The sequence below is a fragment of the Pyxicephalus adspersus genome, chromosome 2 (genome assembly GCF_032062135.1).
Source record: "Pyxicephalus adspersus chromosome 2, UCB_Pads_2.0, whole genome shotgun sequence".
Taxonomy (NCBI): domain Eukaryota; kingdom Metazoa; phylum Chordata; class Amphibia; order Anura; family Pyxicephalidae; genus Pyxicephalus; species Pyxicephalus adspersus.
The window spans coordinates 13525281-13552062 of NC_092859.1; the positions used below are offsets into that span (position 1 = coordinate 13525281).

The following is a 26782-nucleotide window of genomic DNA, read 5'->3' on the forward strand; positions in this document are numbered from 1 at the left end:
ATTGAAAAATACTGGGGAAAAAATTCAGCTGTCTTCTTGCTCTACTGAGTACTCGGTGTCTGCTGCTTGTTTTGGTAGCAAAACTGGAGAAAGCAAGATGGTGCGGCCAGTAAGGGGTCAATGCCCGTTATCTTCAGAGGTTGTAGATAACTATGTGCCCATCACTTGGTATAGGGGAGAATCCCGACATGTGGGCAGTAGACAACAGTCTGTTGGTATTTACTCCCCCTCCATAGAATCCTGCACACCTCCCGTGTAAATTTCAACCTAGTTCTCTCACACTCAGGTCAGGTAGTAAAAGGAAGGATGGCCCATGGCTGACGAGTCAATATCCCAAAAATAACAAAAATAGCCATATATCCATAAACAGCATAAAAATGCAGCTAGGCCGGTGATTTTAACCCATCATTGACAGGATAGGAAGAAATCCTGTAGGGCAGCCTCATCATTTTTATAAAAACAATCAGTTTGGGGTTACATCTTTAAATCCTTTTTCGATGCCCCCCCGTACCCCCACCCGCCCCCCCTCCCTGGTCGTCCTCTCCTTCCGCCTCCGTGTCTCGGTGTTGAGGGAGGGGGGAAGAAAACAAATCACTGTTTCGGAGGGCCTAAGAAACTGCAAGACAAGGCCTCTTCCTGCATCCTTAAGGTGGAGAGAGGAGGCAGCATCCTATTGCAGCATCCTTCCTGGGTACCAGAATGGAGACGCCGGCTTGGAGGGGGCCAGGAAAAAGCTAGCACATGCACGGAGGAGAAAACAGGATGCAATGGAAACGGGTCTCCCTTTTTTTTAAGCTGGATCTGCCTCCTGTAGGGCTATTAGATTGCTGGTATCTTCTGTTATTGGTATATCCAGCATACTGCAGTAGGCAGGGATGTGATGTAAAATGCAGAGGGAGGGGAGCAGAGTCAGAAGGTGGGAGGGGGAGGGATGGAGGACAGGCTAGCCTTGCTTCTAGGTAGCAAATTCACAGAATTGGCTTCTTTATATCCTTATTAGAATTATGTTTTATGTTATTACAAAGTATTTTATATTTTGACTTTGTAGGCAGAAATCCATAAGATTTCATTGTTTGCAGCTGCTGATAAATAAATTTACCTAAAAGATACAAGAACCCATGAGCTTGTCTACCTGCAACCTTTACCCAGTAAAAGTGCCCATACAAGCTCATTCCTTAATATTCAATGGGGTATAATTAATGGAGCTCATGCATTCTAGTGTCAGAAGGAAAAACAGCTTTTTTTTCTTTTTGCTCATTGCAGCCAATCAGATTGTCCCTGAATGTCCCGGAAATAGGTGACAACAAGGGCAACAAGAGATGTCTTTCCTTCATTCACTTATATGTGAGGCTCAAAATGAGATTTGCAATGAGAATTCATCCCATTTTGTTAGCTTTATATGTTATAATCTTATTTGACAATCTCTTTATACCTGGCTTCATGCATTATGATCTGATTGCACAATTTTATACATTCTTTTTTAAGATGGTCACATCTTTTACTCTCTGATATTAGGTATTATTATGTTAATTAATTGTCATGATTAGGTTATTGTACAATCTCCTTTTATATTAGATTTACATCAAATTGATGGTTTGCCTAATGCTGGTAATGTACTAGCTGGTAGATACTCAGATTGATTGTCAGATCCCCCAGATATCAATAATTTACCTGGGTACCATTGCCACCCTCCTGCCCTGACCACCAAAAGCAGGCAGAACCTGTCCCAATTACTCTATTGGAGGGGGGGAGCATCGTTCAGACAAAAAAAAAAAAATGGGACTTTGCATTTAATGTTTAATCGATATATCGTTCAAACATTAATTGAATGCCCTATTTTCGGATAGATTTGCAATAGATTGAATTTTTATATAAAATCTAACATCATACCTGTTAGAAATATTGACCAGAGTATGGCATAAGAGTGAACTTGTACAATTAAATCACATGTTGTGCTTTAGACCTAAACTGTATTTGAGGTCATTTACCTCCATTCAGGTGAGTCCCTGATCTATATACAGTAGTTATTGGTAAATTTAAAGAGGTTGTACAAGACTGAAATGTGTGTGACCAGCTTAACTATTTTGAAATACAAAGTAATACAAAGTGAATATTGACCATGAGAATATTCACACCTCATCTGATGGATTTCCAGGGTCTGATCCCTGGAGAACAATGTGACCATGGGAGGTCTGTGGTGCATACAGGAAGGCATGGGAGGTCTGTCTATCTATTAGTCAGTTTAGAAAACACAAATAGCTGGAATGTATACAAAGCATGCTCTTATGACTACATAAGGTGTTTGTACAAGCAGCAAATCAGGATAGATTGACATGTGTGTGCTGGCTATTACAATACCTTTTATTAAAGTGGACTTGTGCTATGTCCATTCAGGACAAAGCACTGGCTTCCTAATGGCCTCCCTGAGGTTTCTTATACCTCCTCTTAAGTTGTCCTAAGGCTACATATACACAGGTGCAATGGTTCTCGTCCGATAATCGGCTCAGGGCCTATATCGGACGAGAGCTCGCAGGGTGCTGATCCGTCGTTCTCCCCCTCCCCTCTCCATAGAGCATAATGGTGCTGTATGTACAGCGCTCATTCATGCATTGTGCAGTCGTTTGTCGATGTAAAAGATCCTTTCCAACAACAAATATTGCATGTGTGTACATAGCCTTAGGCTGTAAGATGTTGGAATCATCAAGTCAATGATCAATATCTCCCTGATACTTATTGTTTACCAGGATTACCACGATCTATGGCCATTATTATATGCCCACAGATGACCCACCGCTTTACAGAAACACCAATAGCCACTGTCCTCTCCACATTTGATCAATGAAAGTACAGGTATTTCCAAATAATGTTCAATTAAATATTAATCATGAGTGCCGTAGTTTTTCATAGATTTTCCTTAGATTCTTTGTGTATACCAAATCTAACATTTATTCTATTGAAAACTTTGATCTGTTTATGGGAACATTCATACCTATGAAAATATGTAATGGTCAATTGGTCAATGCCATCCAGATCAGAGCGTACTATTATGAGGATATAATATTGATGAGGATACCCCCTTACCATCACGTACATTCACAATTATGTAGCATTGATGATATAAGAGGAAGGCAATAAGTTACATGATACCGCTGCTGAGATGTAGCAAACACCACTTCCAGGGGCAAACAGGGAACAGAAGATGAGTACTGTATACGCCGGAGGGCTTCATAAAATCAACACAATGGCTGTGCATGAGTTGCAAATCTCTCTTTAGACAAATTGTGGCAATCTGACTCTTATAGCAGTAAAGCACCACCACCTTCATTGGTAAAAAGGACAATCAAAGATCAGCCTCAAAATACATTGAAGCCAATGAAAGTTCTCTTCAACCATTTCTACACTCCAGCATAGACACATCATATACATTACATTGGACAGTCATCACTGAATAAGGCATTTCAGTTGGGAAAACTGGGCTTAAAGTTGTACAACACCCTGTCCCTTGAGTTAGTAATGGGAAATTCAATCAAAAAACACTGGATACCTTCCAACAACTGATTATGGGCAATGGCATGATAAAATATCAATGTGGGAATACCCTGATGCATGAATGGTGGGGTACATAATCGCATCGATCTATCGTGTCCTAATAACTTTACAAATGCCAGTGAAGAACTCCACGGATGAGCTCCACTTGGGGGTAAAATGCTTTAAAAGCACCAAGTAAAGCATCTTCACTTTTTGCATCAACAAGGTTATTAAAAATAAATGGATCCGAGAATGTATGGGCGAAACCTTGCCATGCACGCAGCCAAATAGAAGACATGGGAGCACATTGGAAAATGTTCTGAATGCCTTTGTGGGGTTAGGAAGCAACTTTCTTGCAAGTAAGGCAGAAACCTCCCCAATATCTTTGAGGTTTGAATTGAATAAAGTGTTTGGATTTTGCCCATGGTTGAACTCTATGGCCATGTGTTTCTTTCCAATCTAGTTAACTGTGCTTAGCAGACACATCACATAAGTAATAAGCAAATTATAGGTACGCACAAGCCTAATGCATGAAAAACTGAAAACCACTTTAATTAATGAGACAATAATAGCACAAACCGGCAATCAAGCCAATTCAACTCTTCTGTAAACAGAACTTGGGCTGAATTCTATAAACCACTTAGCTTCAGCCAGCAAACTTGGAATGGCCATTACCAGCAATACTCCAAAATTAGAAAGACCACCAATACGTAATATTGTTCTAGCATGTTTGAGAAACTAAGACAACATACAACAACAACACAACTGTGCACGGCTGCACTTTATATAGAGCTGACCCCCCCAGTCTGGTTCTCTGTACAGCATGTGATACACATTTGATATTAGCTGTAAGCCAATGACAAGTCTTACCTTGTTGGAAGCCATTTCACTAACAGATCGGTAGGTCTGTATTGTCTCCAGCTGATCGAGACACCAGTCTAACTCTTCCAGAGTCTCTTTGGCTAACTGCTGATACGTTTCCTCTGCAATGATAAAAAATTAAAGTAAGATATATAGGGCAAAAATATGTGAACATAAAATTAATCATCAATATTTGCACAATTTTCTTGGTATGGTGGAAATTTTGTAGATTTTAAAGCAGACTGGGTATTCTATACATTGGAGATCCACATGCATTGCCAGAAAACCTTTCACCTTTCACTGGGAGTTGTGTAAGGCTGGGTTCACACGTCCTGAGCCGATTATCGGATGAGAATCTGGCGTGTGTACAGCCCCTGTTGTCCATTGTCTGAACGACCGTCCTGGCAGATCCACAGGCGATGGACGACAAATGATCGTAATGCAAGGGAAGGGGTAGAGCGCCCAGCAGGGTGCCACTACGACGCTCTTCCCCCTCTCCATAGAGCAGAATGGTGCTGTATGTACAACACTCGTTCATGCATCATGCAGTTCTTAGTCGTTGGAAAGGATTGTGAAAGATCTATTCCAACGACAATTATTGCACCTGTGTATGTAGCTTTAGGCATGCCTATCTAGTAAGTTAACTTGGTGTGGACCCAAAATATGCTGGAAAAACTAGAAACCAAAAAAATAGAGCATAGGATTGACTCTTAGCCTGTTTGTCCAGAGACTGATATAGAATGACAATGCCTGAAAAGGAGGATAGTGATAGAAGCCATAGAGCAGCAATTTTTTAGCAGTTCCAAAAATATACAAATAATATCAGTGAATTGTGTTTGTCAAAGATTACTGAAAACTGCACAAACCACTTAGGACCCCGTGGGCCATACAAGAGCTGCATTGTCATTATAGGTGTAGGTTTGCTCCTGAAGACAGGCTCACGATAAGCTGCAGTTTAGAGCCCGGTTATTATTACTTTTGCTAAGTGTTTGGTTGCTGAATTGCCAAAAAAAAGTCCTGCAGTATTTCCCAACTTCCCCCTCTATGATGCTTACACTGTCCTGTATGGATAGCTGTCAGAGGATTTCCTATTAACTAGGTGGGATAAGGGGACCCAACAAATCTGCCAGGAGAGGGTCTTGCTGGAGAAATCCCCGCTCCTGCCTCTGTTGCCCCAAAACTTTTTTTCCAATTGGTTATAAAAGTCATCTAAAACACCAAAGAGCTATAAGTGTGGTTTGTCAATCCCGGATGCGGAGCAGTAGTTTGCTGTGCATCCAAGAGCCTGCAAATATTTAATTTTACTGTGGGTGTGAAAGGGCTCTTGTGTGCCCAAAAAGAATAATTTATTCCCTGACTACTTGAGTTTCTACACTAGCTATTCAATACTTGATAGTGATTACTTTCAGTTAATTGAAGTCAGAATTACCATAAAGTGACCTTGGCAGTAAAGGAGGGGGTTTGTTTATAATAATAATACAGGTGCACCTACTGTACCAGGTACAAAGTATATTTAAAAACAATAAGAAAATTATTATATTAGGTATTTGTATACTAAACCAGGACCAGTATTATGAAGATTTTCTGGCCATCCCCTCCCTTTTCTTATTTTGCCTATCAGCATGATGTGTTTTGTTTCACTCTCTCCAGTAAGGAATGTACTATACAATTACAGTACAAAAGCCCGAGGAGCTGAATGCACAAAGCATGCCTTTAACATCCTTCAGCCAAACATATATATATATATATATATATATATATATATATATATATATATATTACACACATTTATACATACATAATATATTTTTTAGGTGTGCTCCAATAATCACATTACTAGTCTGGATAACTCTGCGTATAACTGTATAGACAGGTGCACTTGAAAAAGGAGTAGCAGGCTCACCTGAGAGGGTGGCTTTACAGACTGTCTGCTGAGGCATTACTGGAGAACGTCTGACAGAGAAAAGAAAAAAAAAAATCAGAATATAATAAATAATACAATCCATACATACATCTTTACATCTGATCTTCTTTTAAACGCTCCTGTTTGTTCACCATATCAGGGTGCAGTTTAAGGAGTTGGGGCATTTATTTTTCCTTTAGGTACCAATTGCAGCAAGCATAGACTATTTGCATTTCTCTCTCACACACGCACAACTAATTATAGTAAATGGTGCACATAAAGGCATATTCTGCACACTTTGGGTCTGATTTATGAAAGCTCTAAGACATTAGAAGATAGACTATTACGAGTGAACCTGGGTGATCCAGCATTCTTCTGGAATGGATCTGAGCCAGGATTAAAAACATTTGCCAAATATTAGGAAATTATTTTCAGAAATCCATTCCGGGTTTGCTGGACCAACTCTATGGTAGTCTCCAATGACCCATTAGATGGGGCTGGGCAGGTTTCTCAGTTAAAACTTTGGATGCATAGCGAAATTGCAACTTTCCTTAGTGAAGGTTGGGTGTTCATACAATTTGGTGGAAGCCTTGGACACCGCTGCTGTTCTGCCTGTCTTATCTAAGTATCAGTACATTACAGATATACCAGCGCACACCATTTTACTATCACAATGATTACTTCTAGCAAGTGCTGCATTGTTTATAACCGGTTTGGGACTTGCACCTACTTGTTGGTTGGTGTAGTAACATTGGCGAGGATAGTGAAGTTGTTGCGGACACTGCGCAGGCTGGCCAGCACCTAAAAGAAACACAAGCGTACTTATAATTCAGCATGTATTGACCAATACCAATTACCAGAATTTATCCAGGACTGCACTTGTATGATCAATCCTTATTGCATCAATAAAGTCTGTGTGGCTGGGTGCAAACTATTGTTTCTTGTTGTAACATTTCTAAAGCCACCTGATCTGAGTGCTGGCACAATGACACAGATATTCCTGCTCTGCCATGCTCAGTTAGAGAACAACATGTGTGCAATAAGGGTGACTGCTCTGTATGGGCTCTTATGGGGCCCATATCCATTTATTTATTTTTGCTGAAAACTTGCTAATGAAATGTAAATTCAATTTGGCTTCCGCCCGTTAGATATACAGTAAAACACTTTTTTGCGCTTCCAGACTGTGACCAGTTGATGGCAGTGTTTCCATTTCATGCACACTGGCGGGATTTCTCCTATTAATGTCAGTGAGTCATTGGCAGGGGATCTGCATTCACCTCCACGCCCTGAGGTCTCCTGGGTTGCTGCACCCCAAATGTATGTAATTTATCTCCAATCTGCCTGTGTGTGCGAGACATCCTACATAAGTGTTTTACATTACACCTCCACCTCTGATCCAGAACACACAGATAAGTTCATGGCACAGATGTGACGAAGCAGAACACTAAGTCAGATCATTTATATCCATTTAGAGAGATCCACCCCTGACTATCAAGGCTGCCCAGGAATTTTAAAGGGGTTAGCAACTGACAAAACTTTTTTTTTTATTTGGGATAGCTGGTGTTAAAAACAAAACCATTTTTTTTAGCCATCCCGTTTGAAAGATATCCATTTACTTTCCGTTAAGTGGAACTAAATCCCCATTTTAAACATTGGTGATTCTGGCAGGTGGGGTTTGCAGAATGGGACAGATGATGTCTCTCCTGCAATACCTGCACTAATGTTGAGCTGCATTGGATGACAGGGAAATCTGGCAATCCCGGCTTCCCTTGCACGTGCTGGGAGTGAAGGAACGCAGGATTTATATCATTCAGGCCTGGCTAGACAAGAAGTATTTGGAGTTGAAGAACATCTTCAGGAAAAAAAGGAGAAGAAAGATGGAGGTGCCCTGTGACGGAACGAGGATAGGGGAGTATTGTGGGTTGAGTTCCACTTTAAGGCTTGTTCACATCAATTGAGTTGGATACTGCAACACAAGAACAAAGCAATTTAGTCTTATTACCCCTATGAAAATCTGCTTTTACTTATCTGCTATACCGGAACTGCTCTGTAAGAGCCCCAAGCCTTGTATCGCGGTTGGTAACATCTACTGGCCAGTGGAACACAATTTGGAGACAGCAGTTTGTTCTTTGTGGTAGGCATATTTTACTATTAGTAAATGATTATACATCATACTATGCCACCAAGGAATGTTTGAACTTATGTTTTTATTTAATCTTTTTCCATGTACTTCAGATTGTATTGTTGTAGGAATTAAAAAGATGGAGTGATTGTCATAGTGTATCATTTTAATATAACCTGTGTTTTGTCTAGCAACTCCCTATACCCCAGTGGTCACTGCCTCAAATCCTAATCCTTATGCCCGTTCTGGCAAAAGCCCGGTTCTGTGGGAAGTGGTGGTTCTGACTGGGTGTTCAAGAAGTGGCCACTGGGAACCTGAAGACACCCTGCTCCAACCAGGGGTTTTCATTCACTTGATGCACATACAGGCATACAGACTTCTGTCATTCAGGAGTATATTTCACCATATTCCTACAGAGTAATAGTATACAGACTTGATGAACTTACCTGAGCAAACGGGGTAACAATAAGGTCTTCAGCGTGCCTGAAAAAGAAAATTTGACACATGAGTCAGAATAAAGATCTCAATTTTCTTTTCTTAATCACTGTTAAGGATATTGGAGTACGTGATCTACCACAAGGATGAGACGAGAATGTTTGGGGTTGCTTTAAGGTGAATCCTTGTTAATGTAAAACTTACACAAAAAAACTGACAACCAATGGGTGCATATCACTTATCACTTTACAATACTTTGCAAATGCCATAAGTGTACTAAACTTAGGCTGTTCTATTATTTGACTTTCAGCTTCTAGTTAAGCTTTATTTTAAGCCTTGCTATTGGTCAGTGGATCAACTATAAAAATATGAAGCAACGCCCAGGAGGAGTCAGCCAAGATGTGTTATATAGAATGATTAAAGGTTGAAAGCGCTGTAAGGCTTGCCATACACAGGTTGATTTTTCCTTCTAATCAACTCTAAATCTATTTATTTCTGAGTGAAAATGGATTGGACTAAAGTTGGTTCATGTATGGATAGCCTAAGGCATCTGAAAGTGTGTTTTGGCTATGTTTTGGCTGTGATTGACTACCACAGTCTGCTTCAGACTCAACCGACCTCCCAGCTTCCCCTATTGAACTATATGTGAGTGGTTGGGAACCACTTTGTGCAGGCGGATGTAGTTGTGGTGCGTTTGCGGTGGATTGTGGCAGCAGTTCAATATTAATATAAGGCACTTCTTTGAGCCTAACATTTCAAGCTGTCCTAAAGGTATCCATTCTCTGATTAGTACAGACACTGAAAGGACTCATACTGTCCATAGCATCCAATTCCAGCAAATATTTTTCCAGCTTCTGTTAGAAAATTCAAAAAACCTGGCTGGCATGATGATGCTTTATACACAAGGGGTGTAATGAGAGACTTACGCTTCGCTGGTAACAGAGGAGTTCCTGGACATAGTTTTGGGGGACATGTCGTAGTCGCTGTCAGAGCGGTACAAGAACGACTCTCTCCTCTGGCTTTGCGGGAAGCTGGGGTGCAGCACCAGCCCTGGACTCGCCTGCGAATCGATCGGGCTGCGACCTGGAGAAGGCCCATTTTCCACATCGAAGCTGTAGAGAGAAAAAACAGAGTTGAAGTTGCTAGCTGACAGAAGTACATAGAACATAATTACTAAATATTAAAATGGTCATTAGAAACACCTTGGCTGCCATTGCCGAAGCCCCTTGAAAATGCTTTTCTCTTGGCTGTTCAGAGAGTGACAATGAGAGTAGGTGCATACGGAAAGTATGATGACATTAGCTTTGTAGTTAGAGAGTTGGAATGAGAATAGGTGCATGGGGGCAGTATTGTGATGACAGTAGGTACATGGTGAGAGTGTTATGAAGAGAGTAGGTGTATAGTTAGAAAGTTTTGATTAGTAAGTTATGTAGTGAGAGACTTACAATAAGAGTAGGTGCATAGGGAGACAATACGTTGGGTAGGTATGTGGTGAAAGTATTATGAAGTGAGCAGGTGTCTGGTGAGGGTACTTGGTGGGTGCTGATGGTCACAGGTAGTCCCAGCATAAGCCATAGATGCTTTTTTCTAACAAAAGCTGCATTTCTGCATGCTAGGAATAAAGCTATCTACAGTTACATAGCTATATAACACAGTTGGGGGTTGTTGGATCACAAGGGAATACATTTTAGTTTTTAAATTCTAACTACAAAAACACTTGTTATAAACTCTTTTCATAAAAGGCTGTAATAATAAACGTCATTAAACTGATGTTTAAGCCATTTGTAACTACATTTTTATTTGGATACACAGAAATTAAAGTGGTATTTTGTTGTGCCGCCTGTTTGGGAAATTAAATTAAGAGACCCCTTAATTCTGTAACGTAGTGGAAAGAGGACACGAACGTCACCATAAGAGAAGCAGCTTTACTAAATTACGGTTTTAAGGCTGCACATCTGGAGAGGGAGCGCACGTCAATGGGGCAGCTGTGGCGGGAGGGGGGATTAGCCGGAGAGAAAGGGACAAAGGTTACCGGAGGGAACAGTCGAGGAATACAACAGAGGATCCATTCATTATTCTGATGAGTTTATAAACCTCCAGTGTGCCCGCTTAGAGCCTGTGGGTCGGGCATGGGAAGTGCAAGACTGGTGTATTGGTCTACAGCTACATCCAAAATCATATAACAGAGGATTCACTTGTACAGCAACTGCAATCAAAATGTTTTCTTGTGAAAAACAAAAAAATGTGTGAAGGGTTAAAATCTCTGTCTGTTAATGTCGCCTGGTACTTCCTGTCCTGGGGCAAAACAGGAAGTGAGAGTAATTGCCCCAAAGAGAGAGGAAATCTAAATTTTGACAGCTGTCTCTAAAAAGTGTTTCACTAGAAGAATTAATCCTAATTACGGTTCTGGTGACAACTGTAATCTTTTATTTAAAGCATAACAGGGCAAAATGAAAATTGAACACTGTAGTGAGTCCCATAATATAATTGTTACATCATTTTGGTGATGGGAATGGCAATGCTTTTTTAAAACCTAATGCAGCTCTTCATTTTTTTTTCAGACTTTCTAAAAATTTGAAAGTTCACTTTCCCTGTTAACCACCCAAAATAGGGACAGAGGTCAGAAACATTTTATGCTATACAGAATTAAGGCTGGCAGGTTTAATTTATATACACCCCAGTGAATTGCAATTCACTATTGTGGGAACAACCTGCACAAAAATGCACCATGTCCTTTTTTATAGTGCACACCAATGTTGCGTGCCACTGTGGACACATTGCACAGTTCTTGCGTTAGGACTGCATTGAGAAACGCTGCTGGTGTAATCCAGCTCTCGGCAGGAACAAGTGCAGATATTGTTGCAGCTGTCCTAGAGAAAAATCGTGTGCCAGTCACATCTCAGGTCACCATCTAATGTCTATGAGGTCCTAGAATTGTTCATCAGGTGGCCATGCTCTGCGCTAGGTTCCTGTAAGTCCACAGCATGTCTCCTTGGCTGTCAGTACCAGGACGCACTGTGGCAGGTTTCCTCTGTGATAGTATTTGTTCTGTATATGTGTAATCTCCCAGCTGTCTGCTGGCCTGATCCCTGCTGATAAGAAGTGACAGATTATCGTCACACTATATTGTGACATCACAGCTGATACAGGAGTCAGGCTCTGTCCAATCTGCTGCTGCAGGTTCCACGCTTCCTTTTATCCTTTATGGAGTAAATGTACTGAACCTGATAAGCACCAACGTGCCACGCTCTACCTACAGATAAGTATTTACAGTGTTATAAACAATATGTTAAGCTGAGTTCTGGGATAAGAAAAAAAATGTCTAAATACAAGCAAGATGTGTTCTTAATTCAATCTCTATGTATTGCAATATTTGTGTATTTCAGATCTGTGAATACAGCATGAAACTTTGCCGCTTTTATTAAAGACCAGTCACTGCCGCTATCTCTCCTTGTACAGGGTGACTGGTCTCATATCCAGCCAGTTTTTGAATGCAATTTGGGCCTGTTAAATTTCTCCTCACAATTCTATTCAGATGTATTAAAACAATAATAGCTGTCTATAATGCACCTAAAACCACCTGGCTTCTATCTCTTGGGGGGTCAGTAGGTGAGATCTCTGCGCTAGGTACTGGGTCAAAAAAAACTGCTGTGCCTAGAAGGGGTTCACATGATTTGTGCCAGATGTTTTAAATTTCTATAATGGACAGTAAAGCACAAGGAGCCTAAAGTTCCACTGTAAAAAAATCTTCGATCAGGTAGGTGGTTATTGCAGAAAGGGACAGACGATGCCCCCTCTGCAATAACTGTTCTTACCTCCCTGATCGCTGGCCAGCTGTCAAACCTTGCTGAGCTGTGCAAGCAATTCTGGCTTCCCTTGGGCATGCTGAGAATAAATGATCTACCTGTGCCCGATGGTCGAAGATCACGTCCAGGAAAAAAGGAAGATGCCGGTGCCTTGCGATGGAATGGGGATACGAGAGTATTGCAGGTTTGGTTTTACTTTAAGCACAAAAAGCGATTTAAGATACACAAACCTTCTCGGTGGACAAGGACAAAGTTTGGAACTATGGCAGGGAGATCTTACTAAATATTAGGTTAAAAATCAGGGGTCGGCTAAGGTCATAAAATACCACCCATAGTTTAATTACGACTTTCATGACCTGCTCTTTAGGCATCAAATGTTAATTGGCTTTGGGCTTGTATCAACTACATTTGAATTCATCTCAAAAAACTTCTAAGATTATTCAATATACATTGACAGGTGAGTTTGACCTGCAGTTTACTTTTGTTTGACCTGTTTATATCGTATGGGAAATCCAAACCATTGGAAACAAACAAAAGCCAGTTAACACGGACCCTTATATAGACAAAAGAGACCGGCGTCACTTCATTGCTTTTAGCACAGCTATAACATAAGGAATGTATTCAGGCTTATTCAATAAAACTGTGCAAACAGCAATGAAAAGGTGTGAAATGCAGTAAACCATAGCAACCAGATTCCACTTTTGTGTGTGATGTACCTTACAAATCACAGCCAAGACCATTCTGAGCATTCTCAGTGCCATTGTGGTTTGTAAAAATGTGTGATTCCTGCACTCTTTCAATGGAGACAGTTCGCAGTATCAAAAAATGCACCTAAACTATAGCACTTCCTTTGTGAATGCATTGCCTTAATACAACCAATGTCAGCACAATAATACACAGGGAGGTGTCAGTGAACCCCAGGTAGATTCTAGTGAACCACAGAAAAAAAGACGATCTGATAGGTGTCAATGGGATCCAGGTAGATTCTAGTGAACCACAGTAAAACCAGACATTGTGTTAGGTGTCAATGGACCGTGGGTAGCTTCTGGTGAACCACAGCAAAACCAGACATTCTGGAAGGTGTCAATGGGCCCCAGGTAGATTCTAGTGAACCAAAGCAAAAGCAGACATTTTGGTAGGTGTCAGTGGGCCCCAGGAAGCTTCTAGTGAACCACAGTAAAACCAGACATTCTGGAAGGTGTCAATGGGCCCCAGGTAGATTCTTGTGAACCAAAGCAAAAGCAGACATTTTGGTAGGTGTCAGTGGGCCCCAGGAAGCTTCTAGTGAACCACAGCAAAAGCAAACATTCTGGAAGGTGTCAGTGGGCCCCAGGTAGATGCTGGTGACCCACAAAAGTAGACATTACAAAAGAAGTGAAAGCAAATGTAAAGATGATGCATGACTGGTAAAGCGAGGATCAAGACGGACCAAAACTTAGCCTGCAAATGGCTTGAGCTCTCACATTTCATCCCCATGGATATTCTTTCGGGAAAAACAACATCTAGTAAACAATTTTACGTTTCAGAGAACCAGTGAAGGAAATCCTATTAAACTCTCGGTGGGGTTGATATGTCCCTGTGATTAGCTCAGGTTACTCCCAAGCTGACCCTACACGTTAAACATGTTACTTGCGTCAAGTATTTCCGTCATGTCACCTGACATCTACCCCTCCTTGGTTCTCGGCTTGTTGTGTTTGCTACTTGTTCCACCATTAAATTGCCTGGATATGTGCTAAGTAAACGTGCTACATTGATTAATTAACAAATGGCCTAATTATTAACTGTTACTGGTAACTTATAGGTGTTTACACAAGGACAAATAACACAATGCTCTTTCTGTTGTAAAGATCATTTAGGTCACCAACACAGTATAAGTAAAGCGGGAAGACCTAACCCCTCAAAGGTACCAAAAAAAACAAACTTGTTTTTAAAATAATCATTGCTAGCAGGGATATAGAAATTATTATTTAATGCTAAAGAACAATGAAATTGAGTGATCTAGATGTTCATTTTTACTATTGATAGAAGAGTTTCTGCCCCCCTAAAGCAAACTTGGCTCAATCCTGAGGCTATGACACTCGGAGGTGGACTGGGGCACTTGCAGGCACCTTGAGGGTTTGAACAAATGCACCTTATATTGGAAGCACTCAGTCTTTCTAAGAGTTTGCCTCAGTAGAGCAGTATTGGTGCCATCTCTTCTCCCTTGTCATTTTTGAGAAATCTTCCCCCCATCCATGGACACTTCTTTGGTGCACGTATGTTGATACTTTGGCTTTCCATGCCCACACCCCTTCCACCTCCAGTCCTATATACGCCAGCCATGTATCTATTCCATGATAACTAATTTTGACAAGTAGCTGTGCAGTCTCATTGGCAATATTTTAGTGGGGGCAGGCAAGTATAAAGCTTGCAGGGAGAGCTGAAAATGGTGGTGGTGGGGTGGATATCATACAATTGTAGCTGCACCATAATACCCATACCAACATGCAGATCCATGACACTAATGAAGGGTGGTTGGCTGCTCAAGCACCCAGCACTATATTGTGTAGAAAAAAATGCCGTCTTTTTCCCTAGAACCAGGTGTTTCACCACAATCCAAACAGTGAATAGCATGTTAAGGAATTGAAGACTTCCCCACCATGGGTATCACTATTATGCCATCAGCACCACCCTACTATCCGGGTATTTATTTGTGCAAAAAATATCTTAATGTACTTTAAACAAATACAACATAAATGTCAGGTAAAAGAGAAGCAGAACTCCGAGCCAGCCATGGTTCTACTTAAACTCGTTCCAAAAGAAACAAATAGGCTACCATTGCATTGTGAAAATGCTAGCCTTTTGTCTGTGTTTGGGTTTCATATCTTGAATCAATGTCCTGAAACAAGGATGCTGCAGTAAAGTAAAAAAACTGTAAAGTACACACTTGTTTTGGGTAAATGATGAACAACATACTCAAGTTTTTGGATCAGCATGGAACCCAGGTAATAAACATTTTCCTCAATGCATGTTTCCTAAAAGTTTGCGGAGTCCTAAACCCTGTTCAGCGCTCTGCCAGGGGTGGCCACACCAAAGGCTCTGCTCAAGCACAAATCCTTTGGCCACAAAAACAGTTCATAGTATTTCAGTTGTGTAGTTAGCAGTTTACAATGCTTATATATCCCAATGTATAATTTACCACACCTGCAGTGTTTTGTTTTCATCACACCACAATGCACAGATGGGCATTTTGTGTGCGGGTTAAGTGCATTTCAGTGCCATTTAATTTTCTATCTTTTGTTACTGCACGTTTTATCGTGTGTTACTGCAATGTATATATCTGAATAGCCTGGATTGCAGCCAATGTGTGCAAAACTCGTATTCTGTGAGGGGGCTGAGTTCACCGAATATTACCCAGAGCCTAGGTAAGGTTAAATGCCAGCAACTTCTATGCCAGTAGTAGTTGGCTTTACACAGTAGTTACAGGGTGGTGAATGTAGACCAGATACAGCGTGCATCTTACAGAATGCTTTCACCAAATGCACAATTCGAAAAGCTGACTGTGCCAACGAAAGAAATGATGGAGGTTCTAGCCTACAGTGTAAAAGACCATGAGTGCAATGCAGCAAGGATCATTTCCCTTATAAATGGTACCAGCACCATAATGACTGCTTGCTCTTGCTTTGAGCTTTCTATTATTCTCACGCAGATATCTCTATATTCTAATAAACAGCAAACAAGTAGAACCCTAATGAAGATTTTTTAAAAGCTAAAAAACTGCTTCCAGCAAACCCAACTGCCCATCTTTGCTCTCTACATCCCAAGCCATCCTAACCCATGTGCTAAGTTAGCACTTACCGCAGGCGCAGCGCAGCCAGGAATGGGTTACAGGTGCCAGCCATGCTGCCAACTTGGTTACTCGGCTCTACAGCAAGCCAGTTAATTGAGTGTAACAGCTAAACTCTCAGGTGTGCGTCAGACAGGAGGGATTTCTGGGGGTGGACAGACATCCCTCTTACGTCTCATTGACACAAGAAAACTATGAAGGTAATAGGATTTACAGGTTGTCCTGTGTAAGTCTTATAGGATTCCCCTAATCCACAAATCTCCACCCATACCAGGCTGGCATGGAAGGGAACTAGTGTGAGGGGCTGCAACCTCTCCATTCTACGTCTATTAGCCTACTACACATGTACAAAACATGTGATAGAAGAAAACACGGCAGGCACAATGCATATATGAGAATTGGAGTTTTGATTCTGTAATTTAAATAAATACAGATTCTAGACTTCCGCAGCATTTATTAGATTTTTAAATAATACCTGCATTCCATTATGTTCATGTTAAATGTTAATGATGGGTAGCAGCAATGAAAATGATACAAATTCATTTCAATTATTCCTTGTTTTGAAGGAACACTTCTTTTTTAGGACTCGTGCCTATTTCCTTCATAATTGTTTTGCTGTAAGGAAATCTTTCCTGAGAGCAACATGGAGATCACCATTGTTGTCTTCTCATTCTGTAAATGCTGATTAAACGTCATAAAAAATCTCTGACTTTGTTACTCAAGCAGTGAAAGTATAAAAGATGTGGCCATGGGAAGAGCACAGTGCACCAAGACACAAGCTGATTCCTTAGATTCGGGTACACCAATGGTGCAATCTCACTACCACGATTGGTTTTTACACTGAAGATGGAAAATAATATTCCCGTTTTCCTGGTGAGCAGAGTTTTCATTAATTTGCCTGTGGTTACTGGGAGAGAACACAAGAGAAAATCTCCCCAACCGAGACACAGACTCAAAACTGACAATGCTCCTTCCTCACAAAACAGATTTTGATGGTGATATATTAAAAAGAAAATTTAGACAAGTGCAAACAATCAGTGATTTTGTAATCTATACAGCAAATACTGCAAGTGTGCCAAATTAGAACGTTTACTGGCTTCCTGATGCCTGTGCTTTACTTCCTCCATCACCAATCTCATTTATTCTTGTATAGCAAGTCATAAACTGACTGAAGGTTGCAGGAAATATATTTGTGTTTCTTTTTTATATTAGAATTTTTATATAACAGATATTAGTAGGTGTGCTTGGGAACCCTTCTCCTGAATCATAAGGGGGTTTTCCGATCACCAGACTGTTAATAGGAGGAAATAGGGTGACTGCACTACAGCAAAGTCCTGAGAAGTCTGGTGGTGTTCTTCCTTATAGTGCAATATTGGGTGTCAGAACATTAATTTGTTAAACTTCAGCAAGCATTTTTTAATGAGTTTGGCATTAATTACACTTGTGAACTTGACAAACGTGCATATGACTACAGAAGTGCCTCACTCTGTGTACTTTGTGCTACATGTGTTGACACCTTTACTACAAAAAAAGCAGATCTCCTATTCCAGTGCTGCTTACTTTGGATTATGTTGTTAGCACTGTGCTTCAGTAACTAAGTGCTGAACATATAGTGACCACTGTGCTCTGAAGCTACAAGTTTAATAAACATTATGATCTGTACACACACCTATTGAAAAGGAAAGACAAACAGACGTATACACATAACTACAGCTACAATGACCGGGCATACACAGGGGGTTTAGGGGCTCTTAGGAAATGGGTAATAAAGCATGTGAATATGTTTCCTTTCCTTCCAGCAGGGTAAAGTCATTGCAGATAGAGGGGAGGTTGTTTTTGCTCGTTATTATCATTTCAATGCCTTTGTATGGTTGGGGAATGGTCCAATGGTTGGCAAGGTGAACCCTTACACCCTAATGCCAGGTAAGGGAGAATTGTGCCGCCTAAAGTACATTTGTAAATAAATCAATGACCTGCAAACCCAATGAAGACTCCTATCTTTCTAAAAAGTCAATTATGTTATGTTTGACCGATGTTTGCTTGGAAAGTTTTTGTCTTGTTGAAAATGCTGCTCCCATTCTTCCTCCCTGGTGCTCTATACAGATAGCAGAAGAAGGGGTCTTGGTATGTCCAGTGAACTAGGTCTACCTATCAAATCTAAAGGACCCATCAGTCATACTTAAGAAACCCAGCACTACAACAAGGAAAGCTATGTACACAAAATCTGACATGTGTGCAGTTCTTCCCCAATGTTGTTCATCAATCCATCATGGAAGATTGATAAATGACTGATAGGGAATGAGGGTTGTTCACTAGGGATGAGCGAGCGAATTTATTAAATTTGGTATTGTGGTGAATAGGGCTGTTCATGCTTACAAAACATGTAGGCAAGAACAGCCTTTGTAAATTCGGCCGGAGAGACGCATATTTTGGGACCTGCAAGACCAATTTTTGGGACCTGACAGCTCCGCTCACCTGATTGCTGTTGCAGCCCTGTAGTATGTGTTCCTGGATAGAGTTTCTCTATCCAGGAACACAGTGTGAGTCTTGCTGGCTGGTCATGAATGAATGCAGCCGTGGGAAAAATCAGAGGAGTTTTCCCACAGCCGCGTTCATTCATAAACGCAGGCCGCATGATTCACTCTGAGAGGAGGAATACCGTGGCTGCATTTATGAATGGAGCCGTGGGAATCCTCCTCTCAGTGGACGATCCCCGGGCACTACAGGTCAGAATAAGGGCTTGCCCTCATTCTGACCTGTAGTGCCCAGGGACCACTCACTGACAGGGGGATTCCCACGGCTGCATTTATGAATGTAGCCGTGGTAATCCTCCTATAGTGATTTCCTGGATTTCCGATGGTTTCACAAAATTTCGCTCACCCATCGAAACTTCAAAGAAAATTTTCGCAAAAATGCCAGAGGCTTTCTCGCTTATCCCTACTGTTCACTCCTATGTAAGAGAGCACGGAGGGGTGCCGCTCACTTGTCCTACCCTTTCCCTCTTTATTGAACAGAACAGCACTTTGTGTATAGCACGATCACGTAAGATTGTTTCCAGCGGGATCCCTCTGACATTTATCAGCCATCAATGTGAGGCTTAAGGCTATGAAAATGGAGGTCCAATATAATGGGCCTAATTTAGTAAAGATAGACTATCGCAGGAGAATCTGGGTGATCCAGCAAACCTGGAATGGCTTTGGTCCAGGATAAAAAACGTTTACCGATTAAAATAGTAATCCATTCCAGGTTTGTTGGATCACCAAGGTTCGCTCATGATGGTCTATCTTTTCCAGTCTGGGAGAGTTTTAATATATCAGGCCCGAGATCTTTTTCTGTGACATCAGTTGGGTTTTAATGGCTTTCTAGGACAGTTGTGTTGGACAAACAGGAAAACAAATCCCTCGGAAGGTAAAGCATGAATATGCATTACAGCTATGTATATGTTGCAGATTTACTTGGAGTTCCGCTTTCTGTATACAAGTGTATTGACAACCTTGAATCTATTGCATGAGCACTGCAAAAAGAACTAACAATAAAAAAACAAGAAAAGAAACAAAAAATGGTTCTCAGATGGCAGGGGGATGGGGACACAGAGAGCACTGCTTGTGGGGGAAAGTGAAAGTGTTTCAGTTATAAGAGACCAGAAGTTCAGTTTTGTTTGGTGGCTGAGAAGATTCATAAAAGTCAGAAAAAACAAAATTTAAAATTAATTTAATTTAAAAAAATTTAAACATTTAAACAAAGACGCACTGGCAACCTCCATACTATCTGGTTTTCTTTCATTCCAGAAGCCTTTTAAAGCTTCCTTACTTGGGTTTGTTCTGCACTCAGCAAAGTGTTGATGGATATTTTTATACAATGCATTTGTTTTTGTTGTATTATTGAAAATGGAATGATTGCATCTGGGACTGATTATCAAAGGAAGTTCAGGCAAAGAATAGACAACGCTAAAGTCTCATCCTGCAGGTCTGCAGACCGGTCACATGAACAAGTGATCTGTTACCTAAATCTAATGGAGAGGTTTTATCTTAATTCTCTGATGGATCAGACACATGCTCCTTTAGGAAAATGTGTCCCTATAGTGAAACAATAATGCTACGATAAATGTTTTATAGTCTTCAGACAGTAGGTAGCCAACCTGGTTCATTATGTGTTCCTGTCTTATGAAATATCTGATTCATAAAAACTGTTACCAGGGCTCAGTAGCTCAAGTTGAAATTTGCACACACACACACAACTCGAAACAGCATAACTCGAAATTTGCAAAATGAATAGATATAAAAAAAACTTTTTTGTTGCATCATTCAACTTCCATCCAGAGTTTTCTCTGCACCAATTTTTGATGCCATTGAATGTTTTCAGTGTGACTGCCAGCAGTATTTAACTCTATCTTCACTACATTGTCAGCCTAACAGGACTACAAAATAACCCACTCTCTTTCATAACATAGGGCAAAGGGTTCTGTATTCCAAAACAGAGATCTGAGGATAATGGAAATATTAACGGTCAGTATTGGAAAGTATTGGTTACAAGATCTCCAGCAGGATCAACAGGTATTTAGGTGCTTACTGAACAGATGAAACAAAAATGTTTTATTTGTATATTTAACAGACCAAAAAGGAGTAAATAACAGAATACCATTGTCCGGGGTTGCCTATTGTTTGATATCCTGTAAAGATAGAGATATCAGTTTGCATACTGCAGAGCTTCAAAGAGTCTTGTAGCTGTTCTCAGAAGCTCTTGTGTTTCTTTAGTAGTCTAAAGCTGGACAGAAAAATAAAAAAATAGAGTGATAAAGTAAACTGCACAAATGTTGTAGATGGGTGCTGCCACCTCTTATCCTGGGCAATAACCAGCATGTCTCTTACAATATGGTATTGACTAGACTGAGGGCCACATCAGCAGGTAAGGTGAAGATTATTAGGTTTACGTCACGTCTCTGTAGAAACTGAACACAGGAAAAGTCCCATTCCAGAGAGACTTCTAACTACGAGCGCATTGTTGTGGGATACCAGGTCACAACCGAGCAACAGCTTCACATGATAGGGCAGAGATGTTCACACAGCAAAGGTGACGTTTGTTTGTCCCCATGAGGTGCACCATCACGCCCAGTCCGCCCCTCGCCTCCTCACTCCCTCCTATAGGGACAGTATTGACGCAAGGTGTGGAGGTCAGGGAAACCTTTCATGTCAAAGTCAGAACAGGGAGCAGCAAGGCAACGGATACTGCAAACCAAAGCCCCTAATTGGGTCCTCCAGGTACAAACAATGAGTTGTGTCAGCAGGGCGTCATATGTCTACTATGGACCAAAAGACTGAGAAAAGTTCAGTGCATCCAAGCACTCCATCAACTATGCATGAATGAATGGACAACCTTTCACTTGGAGGCTTTTTACCAACTTTATGGGAGACAAGGTAGATATCAGATGTTCATCAGACAACTCAAATACTATACAATCTGTTTCTCCTAAAAAGACCATTACTAAATAAAAAATAAAAATCTTAAAATAAAAAACACATTCAAAACACTACCTAAATACCTAAATAGCTATTGCCAACAACCCATTTCTTCACTATCATGCAGAACTAAAGAGGTCAAAGAATCTTCAGCACATTTCCGATGTTTTCCCACCTCAGGGGTGGATGATAGGAGGTAAAAATGTGCTACTGCACAACCCCGGAACCCTTTCAGGCAACATAGGGACCATTTCTGCACAGGGGCACATTGTTAGACACATCCACCATTGGCAAGCCTAGTTGCCCATTGCCCTATGTGGTTCCGCTGCAACAGAACACAGATTACAACAGATGATAAGTGGAACCACATTAGGAGACCAAAATGTTACAGACTCTTTAGTCACCATAGCTATGTGGCAACAGAATTGCTTCAATCATGAAACATCATCAACAGGTTTAGTTCACACAAATTGTATTTTCATAGTTTAATTGCCTTGGGACATTTTGGTGCTTTTACATATAAATACTTATCAGCCACAATGGTGGCTCCAGCTTGCCCCTTCCTTATTTGGGCTCTTCTCGAATTGCACAAAGAAAGACAAAAACAATGATAAGATCACTGGGTCTAAAAAAAGGAATGTAAAAAAATAGAAGAGGAATGGAGGGAGGGACAATGGAAGGGAAAATTATTATCAGATTAAACTTTATCTTTAAAGTTTAAGTATAGGTTTGATAGTCATCACATCCCCAGGCTCTCTGCAATAATGTCCAGCTTACCAAAGACAGAGCAGCCAACGGTCAACCTTTTCTCTTTAAACCCACTAAAAACGGCAACCCACTTAAAACTGCAAACTTATCCTGAATATATTTGGGGGGTTTTCAAAGTGGCCCCGATGGATCAGTGGCCTTATCTCTGGCTACAATGACACTTCCCTACTCACATTTCCTAATAGTGTCTAAGGCAACATACACACGTCAGATGATTCTCGTCTGATAATTGCCTCGGAGATGATATTGGACGAGAATCTGGCGTGTGTACAGCGCTTGTTGTTCGTCGTTCTGACGACCGTCCTGGCGGATACATGGACTACGAATGAGGAGCGATAAAGTGAAGAGGAGAGAGCACAGCAGGGTGCCACTCGGTCGTTCTCCCCCTTCCCTCTCCTGTATGTACAGCACTCGTTCATGCATTGTGCAGTCTTTTGATCTTTCACAATCCTTTCCAATGACAATTATTACACGTGTGAACCCAGCCTTACACAATATGCAAGAAAAAAACCCATCCTCAGTTACATCAGGACCCCTACGGGCACTGTTACGCCTCCCCTGTACACACTCAGTATGGCATAGTAATTTCAGATAAAAGTTTGTTGAAAGGAAGGAGTCCCTCCGTGTTTATGTGCATGGGCTTGTCATATTTCATAACTTCCCACACAGACTTGTGTGAAGGACAGTGTCTGCTCCCAGCCAAAATAAGCAGACATCTTACATTCTTTTTGTCTCGTAAGCAAGGTTAAACCTTCCTCTGATTTCTTTGTTTTATAAAACTGTTTCTGCACCTGATTTATAAAATTGCCAAGTAAGGTTTAGGCAGACTGACTACAATATACAGTAAGAGTGCATGAAATTATATTGTCTTCTCAGTGAGAAGATCTTTTAAATTTGCACACAGCAAAAAACATATTCTAGGAAGTTTTTTACCTGGCGAAAAGATTTCAGAACTTTATTTTATGATCTACACAAGCCAGGGAAGACAGTCAGATCATTGTCCTTCAATGCAGAAGTAGTTCAGCTGGGACAAGTACACACTACCAGTCTGCTCACTGGACAATTGAAGGGCAATCATCACACTAACATGGTCTTCCCTCTGACTGTCTCTCACTCTGGGCCTGATTTATTAAAGCTCTCCAACTTTCATCAGTGAATCTGTGTGATCCAGCACACCTGGAATGGATTTCCTAAAAGCCATTTGCTATTTCTTAGCAAATGTTTTCAATCCTTGACCAGATCCAATCTAGGTTTGCTTGATCACGCAGATTCACAGAAGAAAGTGTATCCTCTCCAGCCTTGGAGAGCTTTAATAAATCAGGCCCTCTTATTCACTCATACAACATATTTTATAGCATACTCCTGAATCCCAGTATAGCAAAGCCCATCGGACCACAATGAAAATGTTATTAGTGGGTGTTATTATGAAACTGATGGAGAACTTTACCGCCATCTTAAACAGGTTCTTTTGGAAAAAAATTATAACACTTATTAATACTGGGACAGAAAACATAAAAACACCCTAACTCTATTGATATGAAATCATTTGATAACCAATATACCACAGATAGTTCTTTCCACATATCACCTGATATGAGGGAAACCCCCCAATTCAATGTTAGGGCCATCTCATTCTAGGACAAATTTATCAGGCCCAAGAGAGCTTTTGCATACGTTGCAGGATTCTCCAACCTTTTGCCTCTTTTTTGCCGTTCCCTTTATATTTCTGCCATCTTCTCTTTTAGTTCCAGCCCTTTCTTGCTTTTTCCTTTTATCCTAGGTTCTAGCTCATAAAAAAATGGAAAAGATTGGGCATATCAAGAAGCCCATGCTGGACGTGTATAAGATATATACATGTAACAAGGCAAATATTTACAATCTATTTTGTTGTCTTTTGTTTGTTTGTTCTTTTTATGTAAGGATCATTGCCCTTATATACAATGGTCAGATAAGCCTATCCCAATCTACTTATACCTTTGCAAACTATTAAAAAGAAATAACTCCAAACACTAAAACATATGGAAAGGATTGTGTACAGCAAGGTTATCATATTCACACCTATTTATAGAATATGCATACATTTCCCATCATAAAACATCCTAACTTTATTATATCAAATTTTACAGAAACACTGGGTAACTCTTTCAGTTTTGCATATATAACGTCCCTTCTCCACCATATTGTAATGTTCCATGGGATCATATGGGTAAAAGGGCTCCCATTTGGATGTACGCAGCTCACTTCCCTCCCGGTTATAATCAATTTTTATTGGCAAATGTCCTTTGCCAGCATTGATCTAATGACATCATATGCATTAATCAGGTCATGTTCTAAGAAAGTTATATGCAGCCTCTGGCATGGAGTGCCCCAAACAGGGAGAACTTAGAACTCAGCAAAGATCTTTTTTTTACATTTTAACAGTACCAATCCACTGATGGAAACATTTCAATCCCTTTAATATAATATTTAACAAATGTCTACTAAATCTCTCACAGTGGGCATTATGTTTCATTGTGTTTGATGTTGTATCCTATTAATAAGGCTCAAATACCTAGGTCTGATGCCCATTGCTGGTTGAAGAGAATCTTAGATCTTAGAACAGTATGGGACACCGGGTCCACACATACAACTCTTGTCACCTTCTAAAGATAGGACAGACTTTTTAGCATGGCATTGCTGATCTCAGCTTCCATGAACCCTGCCAAAAGAATCATCAAGCAATTGCAACCAATGATGTAATATAAATCCGTGCGCCTTGATGTGCGGAGTCATCAATAATGACTTTGTATTGCTGACTACCATGTAAGAAACAAAGTTCAGAAGGAACTGAGATGGTCATGCACAGGTCGACTTCCCCATTCAGTTGCATAGTCTATTGGATCATTTTAATAATTCCACCATTAATCAGTTTTGAATGTCTAAAACTAATACAGAATCATAAGAGCCTTGACTAAGTGGGTCGTAGAAAATCCATTGACTGTACAAGTTTCTGATGGGTCTTCAAGACCTGCTGATTGATTTCTGTTCGATCGAATTTTAAAACATACGCACATCTCCTGCTGAACTTACATTATTAACAGTGTGTGCTAGTAGGATTGATTAATTTTTAACTGAGGTTTGTATTTATATTAAATATAATATGTATTTTAAAGTGAACCTTCCATGAAAAAAACATGTATGGACTGCTACTGCTGATCATTCTTCCAAAAATGGTTGTTTGACTCCCATTAGTATTATCTGAGTAACTGACCTGGAAAAAGTATGTGTATCAGGAAAGTCTGATAAAAGTCGTACTTGATCTGGGTCAGTGAATGAAAGGTATGATGATAAATGGTCAGCATACAACATGGGAGGTAACATTTTCAGAAGCCGGAGGCAGCTTTAGAATGGGTAACCTTTAAAAGTGTCCATGTTGACTTGGTGGAAAAAGGCTGGCCAAACTGTACAAGAATCATTGGATAGGTGGTCCCTTGGATAAGGTGACAACACTCCACCACCTGAAGAAAAATCACTGCAGTGTTGCCCCCAAAGCTGCACCCTTTGTAGCCCTCTCATTATAAAGCTGTTATGACCCTACAGCCTTTAGATCGACAGAATATAGTTCCATCCTCAGGGGTTTTGGAACTAATATATGTTGCTCAGTCCCTCTCACCCCCTCCTGCAGGGTGCAGGCCAAATCCAACCTAATAAAAGTAGTTAATTGTATTTTAAGACATGCCAACTTGCCAAAATTAAAAAAGGAAACCATAAAATATGTAGGCAGACATTATTTCCCATCTGTCTGGCCAGTGAAGAGTCAAATCTCTTAGTTCCGAGATGTTCAGTGAAGCTGCTATCCAACATTTCCAGGAGTTTTGGATAGCTTGTTCCCCACTGCTCGGTTGTTCCTCCAGCCCATTGCTGTGTCCTGTAGTGATGTAAGGAGTTGGCAGAAGGACCCACAATGCAAAAAGAAAAAAATGGAGGTGAAGGATTTCACATCAAGTAAATAGATATGAAGTTGATGATCTATGAGCCTTGAGTGTGCAATCCCTTTTTTCTATACTACACAATGGAAACCGAAGGAGCTCTACTGAA

The 26782-nt window shown here is 40.6% G+C and overlaps 1 protein-coding gene across 5 annotated transcripts in view; it reads right to left on the reverse strand.

Annotated features, from left to right (window-relative positions):
• Window positions 1–26782, reverse strand: part of PDE4A (phosphodiesterase 4A) — a 301715-nt gene that overhangs the window by 30108 nt on the left and 244825 nt on the right. For all 5 annotated transcript variants that reach the window (XM_072399609.1, XM_072399606.1, XM_072399607.1 and 2 more), the window contains exons 2-6: window positions 9776–9961; window positions 8861–8897; window positions 7023–7093; window positions 6293–6342; window positions 4399–4511 (exon numbers count right to left, since the gene is read on the reverse strand). In XM_072399609.1, the coding sequence (XP_072255710.1) occupies window positions 4399–4511; window positions 6293–6342; window positions 7023–7093; window positions 8861–8897; window positions 9776–9961 (457 nt within the window). The remainder of the gene's footprint in view (window positions 1–4398; window positions 4512–6292; window positions 6343–7022; window positions 7094–8860; window positions 8898–9775; window positions 9962–26782) is intronic.